The 10,213-nt window shown below is 45.8% G+C and overlaps 1 protein-coding gene across 1 annotated transcript in view; it reads right to left on the reverse strand.

Annotated features, from left to right (window-relative positions):
* LOC147234698 (transmembrane protein 163a-like) overlaps positions 1-10,213 on the reverse strand; it is a 32,938-nt gene that overhangs the window by 17,613 nt on the left and 5,112 nt on the right. Inside the window, exon 2 of the mRNA XM_086145318.1 lies at positions 10,149-10,213. This exon is cut by the window's right edge and continues 55 nt beyond it. Within this exon, the coding sequence (XP_086001444.1) occupies positions 10,149-10,213 (65 nt within the window). The remainder of the gene's footprint in view (positions 1-10,148) is intronic.

The raw sequence follows: 10,213 nt of genomic DNA on the forward strand, positions 1-10,213 counted from the left end.
TCACTAACTCGAAGGCTCCACCGGTAGATTTACTACCCAACAGCAAAATACAGTGCACCTCCCTGTACCTTCCTAGGAGCAACTTGGGTTTTGCCCAAGGACACTTCTGGATGCAGGCAGGAGGCGCCAGACTTGGATTCATCCAATCTATGCCACCCAAAAACAACCGAAAAACTGGTATGACGCAAAGTAGTTTCAATGAAAGAGTGAATGTTGTATGTCTCTGTGTGACATGTGAATGAGAGAGTGAATAGTATGTCTCTAACTGTGGTCCCATGACTAATCCAGGGTGAACCCTGTCTCTCAGCCAATCACAGCTTAGATAGCCTTCAGCAGCGCCCCAAACACAAATGTGGAACAAGCACTTTAGATGAATGAATGAATGAATGAATTATATGTATTATAGATAATTAATTGCTGATACCGTCGGTATCACTTAGTTGTTGCTGTTGGTCACATGACCAAGATGTGAATCTTGAATTAACTAAATCTAAACTAAATTTCAGTCAATCTGAAACGTTCCTCCTCCCAGGCACCATTAACGAATCAGCAGGACCACCGAGGGTCTCCACAACCGCCTTCCTGCCGAGGCTGAAGGGCCGATGTGGCAGGCTTCCTGACCCGGAAAGTAAGACCGTGGAAGAGATGGAAACCCAAAAACAAAGCTTCTTCTGCATGATAGCTGCTAACGCTATCAGGAAAAAACATTCGCAGCCCAGCAGGGGGCACCATGGGCATCAGCTCATGTGGGACCGGCCTACCGTGAATCTAGTGACGCACGGCGGGTCGCGGCTTCCTCCCCCTTCACTATTCTCGCCTCCCCAGCTCATCGGCAAGGGAGTAAAAATAGCCGAGCGGCGCCGGCTGATGAAAAGGAGGCGCGAGGAGGCCGCCTGTCGTTCCCCCGCAGACAGAGGGAGCAGCAACATGGATGAAACGTCCCCGTGGAAGAATTCATGATTAGAATAAGTAATAGCCGGCTGGAGCGGGGATGGTTGTGAAACAGGAAGTAAACAGGAAGTGAAACCCCGCAGTGAATGGACTTTTACGGAGAAAAGTAAAACAAACAAAGTGAAGCATTACAGAGGCATAAAACCATTAGCCCTCTCACTCACACATCATAAAGAGCAACTGTCACCAATCCCTGAGCCACAGAGCGGTACCAGTCCCCGGGTTGTTTGGGCCACACAGAAAGAATAAATATTTTACATTATTTATGTTTATTTTTGATCCGAATCTGAACAATGTTAATTTTGAAAAACGACCAAATTCTCTCTGTTACATCCGTCGGTCACGTGATACGACGACGCTAATATTAACTCCACAAGCATATATCGGTAGACAGATGCTGGAATTGGAGCTGCCAGGCAGGAGGTCTAGAGGAAGATCAAAAAGAAGATTTATGGATGTAGTCAGAGAGGATATGAAGGTAGCTGGTGTGAGAGAGGAGGATACAGAGAATCGTGTTAGACGGAAAAGGTTGATTCACTGAGGCGGCCCCTGAAGGGAAAAGCCCGAAGGAGAAGAAGACGCTAGCAAAATGAGTAAAAAACAGACATCTTTGGAAAGTTTCTTCGCAAAGGGGAAAAGTGCCCAGTGAGGAGACAGAAGAAGAGCCTCTTACCACTAAGAAAAAGAAAGCTGCATTTAACAGAAAATACCAAGAGACCTCCTTAAAATACACATTTATGGCAACAGGTGATTCCCACGCCGCGAGCCCGCTCTGCGTAATATGCGGCGACCGGCTCTCCGATGAGGCAACGAAGCCATAAAAACTGCTTCGCCACCTGGAAACCGAGCACACACAGCATTAAAAAACAAGCCTTTGGAGTATTTTGAAAGAAAAAAGCTGGAACAAGGACAGAAGCTTTGGGTGTCGTTGTCTCCCATTACCCCTAAATGGGACCGGCTCCTTGCAGAGAAATAAGCTCAGGACTCTTATTGATTTAGCACTATGGTGAGTTATATTTTTCATATACTTTATATTTGTTTTGTGGTGTTTCTTATTTTGAAGGCATGTTGCCATAGTGACCAGAGAGCGTTAGGGGACGGAGAGGATGTTACTCTTGTTATGTCAGGACATGTCAGGAGGACGCTGCTGATAAAGTACACAGTTTATTATTATGTTTACAAAGTTTTTGTGTTGGTTATATCGTTTCATTTTGTCGTATTTATCCGCCACATCTTAAAAGGCCGGCAAGAAATATTGTCTGACATGAAACCAGTCCGTGGTGCCAAAAAGGTTGGGGACTGCTGAATTATAGCGCCTTAAAACCATTCACTCTGTCATTCACATGTCATATGAAGACATGCAATCTCATTCACTCATCATATAATCGCACACGTCTATTCATCCTCTCATTCACACGTCTGGATATTTGAGGGTCTCCAATCTACCATAAATAAACCAACAACTTCTATCCGCATTGTTTTCTTCAACACTGATTAGATTTTCGAAAATAACCCTTAATGAATATTGTAATATACTATCGCTCCTTCGGCCCGGTGCCACAGACCACTGCAGATTTACCCTTGCAAGTTTTACATGATTTATACCTCTCATAAAAAATAAATTTCTCATTTATAAAGCTGTTTGCTGACTTAAATGAGTTTGTGCTTTGCGCTTGGGCTGTGATTTAATATAGAAATGATTTCATTTTAAATGGTATACATATATTTTACTCTAAATGGGGTTCTGGTACAATAATCTGACATATACGATGCAAATGTGCCTTATTACTGGCTTTTTCCTGACACACACATACACACACACACACACACACACACACACCTGGAAATGACACCGGCACACTTTGGGGGAGAAAAATGGCCGAATATCAGGAAGGTGATTTGTAACCGCAGAATTCATTCTCAGCCTTATAAAGATTTCTTGGTCCTGAAGAACAGAAGGGCCAGGAGTAAAATACATTCACTCATGCACACGCACGCTCGCGCGCGCACACACACACACACACACCTGCCAATCTGCTAGAGGAACCGGTAAACAAATAAACAGAGTGAGTGCTGCCGCCTCAAAGAGCGTGACATTTCACAGAATCGCATCAGGGATTCTTCTTCATCATATGAAAAGGGTAAAAACTCATTATATATATATATTCAGTTAGACTCAGAAATATTTGGACAGGGACACAATCTTCATGATCTGGGCTCTGCGTGCCACCATATTGGATTTGAAATGAAATAACTGTGACGGAATTGAAGTGCAGACTTTAAGGTTTAATTCAAGGGGTTGAACAAAACTATATGATTAAACATGAAGGAATTGTAGCTGTTTTTATAGAAACTCTCCTCATTTCAGCAGCTCAAAAGTAACCGGACAAATAAACATAACCCAAAGCGAAATGCTACTTTTCAATATTTTGTTGAGAATCCTTTGACTGCCTGAAGTCTGGAATCCATGGACGTCACCAAACGCTGGGTTTTCCTCTTTTGTGATGCTTTGCTAGGCCTTTACTGCAGCAGTCTTCTGTTGTTGCTTGTTTTTGGGTATTTCTGCCTTAAATTTTGTCCCTAGCAAGTGAAACTCATGCTCAATTGGGTTGAGATCATTTCTTTGCTTTAAAAAACTCCTGGGTTTCTTTTGCGGTATATTTTGGATCATTGTCCATCTGGACTCTGAAGCGCCGTCCAATCAAATTTGCTGCATTTGGCTGAATCGGAGCAGAAAGTAAATCTCTATACGCTTCACAATTCATCCGGTTGCTTCTGTCTTTTGTCACATCATCAATAAACACAAGAGATCCGGTGCCATCACAAGCCGTGCACGCTCACATCATCACACTGCCTCCACCATGCTTTACAGAAGATTTGGATCATGAGCTGTTCCAATTTTTCTCCAAACTTTCTTCTTCCCGTCATTCTGGTACAGGTTAGTCTCATCTGTCCAAGGAATGCTGTTCCAGAACTTGGATGGCTTCTTCAGGTGTTTTTTTGGCAAAGTCACTTCTGGCACTTTCTATTTTTGCGTCTGGTTAATGGTTTGCACCTTGTGCTGAATTCTTTGTATTTACTCTAATGAAGTCTTCTCTTTATGGTAGACTTCGATACTGATACACCTGCTTCCAGGAGAGTGTTCTTCACTTGAGTGGATGTTGTGAAGGTTTGGAGAGAACATGGAGAGCTCACACAGGAGGAACGCAGTCGCAATCAAACTGGGAACCTTCTTACAGAAATGAGTTATAATTTAGATCAATGGACTGAGGTTATCCTCATCCGAAATCGATATTTACACACACACACACACACACATGCATGCTGGCACGCACACACACAGACACAAAATCAGCACGCTCCTGCCAACAACCCCTTGCTGTAGAGATGGTACGATCCATGTGCCCCTCCTCCTGTAATTGGCAAGAAATGTCATTTCTACAGTTTTTATGCACACGCTGTCCAATCAGGGGATTTTTTTTTTTTCTATGAAAAGGCAGCATTGTGTTCTCCGGCAGAGAATGAGAGTAAGACCTCCCCCTACACACACACACACACACACACACACACACACACACATACATACACACACACATACACACACACATACACACACACATACACACAGTACCCAACCACCCCCGTTATTGATTAACATACCGGTAAGCGGACAGTCAGAAAGTCCATTCTGCCATGCCATTGTACATTGTCCGCGTCCAGTGTGTGTGTGTGTGTGTGTGTGTGTGTGTGGAGGGTGGGGGTCACATCATGTGGAGCAAACAATGAGGACACAATTGAACGCCGCATCGGTGCTAATATCCGTTTCGAACCTGGTTTGTAGGAATCTGCATCCGACGATTCACGTTGTGATTTCCACGTGGATTCGCAAATACTTTAATAGTACAATCAGGAAATACCACTAATATTGATTATTGATTGGATAAAGACAGACGCGGAAAGTATGCTTTGTTTTAGATTCATCAAAGTAGGAATCTCCCTGCTGAGACGGGTCCCAAATTAAACCAAAGGGTGGGTGGTGCTGGGTAGGTAGCAACTCAAAATGTTGGACCTCCATAATGAACAAATGAATGTTTTTGGACTCTGGGAGAAAGACAGGGAACCCAAGCAGAAGTACAACTCCACCAGGTGAAGCGGCAAAGTGCTGAAGGTCTGGGGTAACAAGTAGAGAGAAAAACGAAAGGCAATAAAACCACAGTGTGTTTTCCATCCCTCCGTCTTCGTCAGACAGCCCGAACCTGAGGTCTTCCTCCCTCCGACGGCACCTTGGTATTTAACAGCAAAAGTAGTCTCGAGGCAAAAAGGGGGAAGGAAATGAATAAATGATCGCGTTTATGGCTCCGGCGTGGGTTGCAGGTAGGGGTAGGTGAGCGAGTGGAGAGGAGGAGGAGGGGGAGATGGAGGAGGAGGGTAGCATTAGCTGTGATGACTGGCCTGCTGATACAGCTGATCCCCAGACCGCCGTGGAGACCGTCCCTTCTGAGATTCATCATCGGGGCTCGTTTCCTCCCCAGACATACCCGGGAGTCAACCAACGCACCGTGGATTCAAATGCACCCCGGCTCGCTCGACATATTTCAGCTGAGGAACATTTCAATGACATTCTTCTTGCGGCTTAGTGAGGGTGGGCTAAATGATTAACAGCTGACGACTGGGACTTGGGACTGACGCAGGACTTCCCACATAGAACTAGTAGTATTTCAAGAACACGGTGTAAAGATGTCAACCGCACCCGCAATTTTGGAAAAGTCGAGCAGACACAGCAGATGTCCGGGACCTTTTGGCTAACATGTTATGACATGGCGATGGGAAGCGTCTGCCAAAGTACCATTAGGCCACTTCACAATGTCAAACACCACCATGGTTGCCAAGCAATACATCCACCAGAGGGCAGTTCAGCATTCCCTTTCCAAACAAAACAAACATAGCGGCCGCAAAAAGAGGCAGCGCAGTTACACCGACCCCATTAGTCTTCCTCTTCTTCTTTCGTCCGTCGCTTTTGTGTATACCGTCCAACGCTGCCCCCAACGACTTCCAATGGTACCGCTCTGTTTGCTGTCACGTATTCACCAGCTCCCAGAAAACGTACAGGATACCGCAGGAAATAAACTCTGCCTCTATGAGCATTAAACGTTGCACATGCATGAAGCCTAAGAGGAAGAGAAGGTGCAAAGGGCGTCACCCTGACACATGACATATTCATGTTTTCGATTGCCCTTTGGAAAGAAAGTCAGTCATTTCCGCTGTGATTTTGTTAATTCAGTCATTCATTATCTAGAACGCTTATATAGCGCTCAGGGTCACGGGGGTGACAGAGCTTATCCGAGCTGTCATTGGTCGAAAGTCAATCATAGGGCCACATATAGAGGCATACAACTATCTACCATCTTATTTGCACATCTGGGCAATTTAGGGTCTCCGGTCAGCCTTGGGCTTTGGGCAGAAGCCACAGGAGACTCTCGCAGACACGGAAAGAAGATACAACTCCACACGGGATCTAGCCAGGGACCTTCTTGCCATGAGGCTGTAGGGCTGACTTTAGCAGTTATGTGAATATTCCCTCATCTTAGTACCGGACAGGTGCATAAATAAGAGCATACAGCCAGCGGCCACAGAGGAGGATGGTGGAGAAAGGTGCTACGTCTGAGATGAAGGATTATGTTGGGAATTTTAAGAAGCCTTGCGTCTGTTGGTCGGGGGACAGGCAGAGGGCGGGGCTTTTCGCAGACGGCCTGGGATTTATGGATAGTCAAATCTTCACTGGCAGACCTCCCGGATGCCATGGAGGTGGCAGTCGCTTTAAGCTGTCCACCTCCACCGATGTCCAATGAGGAGACAACAAGGGGAGGCAAGTTCAACCTGGAAGTCAAAGATAAGCCCTTCTGTGAACCAGCGGCGGCAAGGAGAGGCAACGAAACAAAAGCAAGCATCACAGCAGCCAATAACGGAATCGTTCCACAGGGACCAAAAAATTCCGACAAACAGATCAGGAAGTTAGCGTGCTAAAAAACCTAGACATCTGAAACTCCAATACCTGTCCCTTGGAAGAAATCTGGAGTACTTTGGGAGCATGCAAAAAATAAAAATCTGTTCCAAACCTAAATCATCTAACATTCGGGAAGTGTTTGGAGAGCTTTCTGTGACAAACACAGACACTCATAAGGAAGAAACAATGGCAGCCACATGCTGTTTCGGACCAGCAATCAATTACCCGAGACATTTCCAGGAGTCGGGCCCCGCCCACCCCGACTGACCCCGTTCAGGAGAAGGAGGGGAACGAATCCGGCAAGGAGGATTATTTCAACTCAAAAACATGACAAAACGGGAACCTTTATCCCATGACGAGGTGTTCACTGACTACCCAAAAGTCCAAAACAGGATGCTTGGAATCGGGCACCGGCGGTGGCGCAGCATCTCCGGAGGACTAGGGAGGGCGGACTTTCGCACCCTATCTTCCACAACCCCCCGCCCCCTCCGCCTTCCGGGTGTTTGTTTTCATCTTTCCATAAAGCGACAGTTTATTCATAAACCCCGTTGGTCGTATCTGGGTTGACTATAATTAATTGCAGATGCGCTGCAGAAACAAGAGAGAGATTTTCTTTACCGGGTCATGTCCCGTGGCGTGTAGCCGAGAACGTTTCTCCGCATTGGTCCACTCCCCCAGCTTTGGGGATGAACCCATCGGGGCTCGTCGCGTTGCCTAGCTTGGGCCATTAGCTTTTTAGCTAGCTACCACTACGCCGCCGTGCAGGTATGTGCTGAGGTTCCCGAGGAGAACATGTGGAACCGAAGAAGAGGGCGGATCGGACAGAGGATATGACTACATCCGACGTCACTTTGTTCTCGTTGCACCCAATTCACACACACACTTTGATTTAAAGCACGCAACAAATCAAAGTCCAAGTCATTTCCAGCTAATTTGCAGTTAAATCCCGCCAAAAAAAAAATCTATCAGTGAAATCAAAAATACATTTGAGAACCCGATCTGGAACGGCGGCGGCCGATTTGAACCGCTTCCATTAGTGCTGGAGGACCTATGGATTTATTTCCTTCCCCACCTTCCCTCAGCGGCGACGTGGACGCTTCGGATTGATTTCACGCCGCGGCCACCGGGCGTGCCAGAGCGTCACTCACTGCTGTCCTCCCCAACGGAGAGCGTCGCGTCCGATTTTCTCCAACAAAGCCCTCCATTCACGCCGTGAATCCCTGCCAGGTCATCGTGCACGGCACGTAAAAAAACAAAGATCCTCGTGCGCTTGTGTGTGAGATTTTCCTTTCATCCCATTACTCTGGTGTCTTTATACATTTATCTATAATTGACCGATTATAGATTTGGAGCTAATACATTTTCCGCGATCATTGATTATCTATAGCGCTCGGCCTGCGCACAGGGTCACGGGGGCGGGGTTGGGGAGGGGACCCGATCCCCCACAAGGTGTAAGCTGGACCTGCGTCAACTTGCTCGAACTTATTATATCCACACTGCCAAAGGTCGCACTTCAATGCCACAATGACAGCTAAAATGAGCCTCCTATTTCATCATGTTATCACATTGTCATTACAATGGCAAGTCTGGCTTCAAGGTCACACGTGCTTCTGTTTACAATGAGAATATGAATAAAAATCCGTGGCTAATTGCATTGTCATTACATTGTAATAACAATGTCTTATTACATTGTAATAAGATTGTCTTATTTCATTGTAATTACATTTTGTTATTAACTTAGTGTTAACCATTACAATGACCAGTCTTGCTTCACTGCCCTTTTCTAATATTGTCTTGACAAAAGGAAATATTTTGAGTTTAAGGATGTTTGAGGAGGATGAGGTTTAAATGCTGAGCGAGAACACACACTCACACACACGTTTTGCCCACTGAGTTTGACTTGACTGGCCGAGTGCTTGCCGTCTGTCGGATGCAGCAGAGCGAGCAGAAATCTGGGGTACGTCTGAGACATGATTAGTGAAGTCAACCTTGACCTTTGACCCTTGACCCCTAGATACAAACTGGTATAACCTCAAGAGTGGACATGGATGTTGTCAAGATCACCCCCCTCCCCACCCCTGCTTCCATGGTGCAGACTTAACTTCCTCCTCGCCGTGAGAGTTGGGGGAGAGCTGGGGCCGCAGTCATCATATTACACACACACACACACACACACACACTCATTCGACTGTCTCATCAAGCCGCCGTTACATTCACACTGGGGCTGCGAAGGGCATTAATAAATGATTAATTACAGCAGAGAGACAATTTAAAAAAAATACGTCGCTTTGGTGTGACTATCCTATTAATTAACATCCTAATTAATTGTGATGACTGCAATCTTCGAAAAGCAGAATATAACAAAAAAAAAAAAAAAGCATTAATTACACATTTATAAGCGTATAATACACAAAAACACATCTGTGTGTATAATGGACGGCTATCACGATTGCAGGATATTTAATGGCGTGGACGTTTTCAGTAGAGTAAAAAAAAAAAATCACTATATTTAGCAATATATATATAATATAAATATATAAAGGGAAATGAAAGCGGCGCATACAATGGCCCCACGCCGCCGAGAGTCTTTGAACCCATCTGTGTGTGATGAGCCAGAGCATGCTCAGACACGCCGTGACTTGAATACTTGGATATGACGCAGGAGATTTGGGGGGGGGATGACGACCCGTTTCATGCTCTCTCCACGCCACCGACGCCCTCATGACGCGGGTTGCTTCTCTCTTTCACAATGCCCACCCTCCCTCACGAGAAAGACTTGCAGATGTGAGATTTACCGCAAAATGCATGCTTATTACACAGTAATTGAGGAAGAAGAGCTTCTCTAAACGCCCACCCTACGGCGACCAAGAGCAGCTTGCAAATCTGAGTAAATCAAGTCAAAGGCAGCCATCGCCACTCCATACGAAATGGCAAATAAACATTAACAACACCGCTAAAAGTGTAAAAAAAAGAGGAAAAATATGCTCATAAATGTTTATATATTCTTTTTTCATTCATTCATAATAATAATCATGCACCCCCTATCCTGCGCATGCGGTCGGCAGTCGGAGCCAATCACAGCGGACCAGAGGCGGAGCTTAAACTGTCAATGACAGGTCCGCGAACAGCATTCACCCTCTCATTGGAACCTGAGGAAGCTTCCAAGATGACTCGCTCGGTTTGGGTGACTCACTGAAGGCCGCCACGGCGAGGATGAGGGTGACCACGATGGAGATCCAGGAGACCCACAGCGCCTTC

The sequence above is a fragment of the Fistularia commersonii genome, chromosome 4 (assembly GCF_037954325.1).
Source record: "Fistularia commersonii isolate RoL2024-O1a breed Wild chromosome 4, RoL_Fcom_v1.0, whole genome shotgun sequence".
Taxonomy (NCBI): Eukaryota; Metazoa; Chordata; class Actinopteri; order Syngnathiformes; family Fistulariidae; genus Fistularia; species Fistularia commersonii.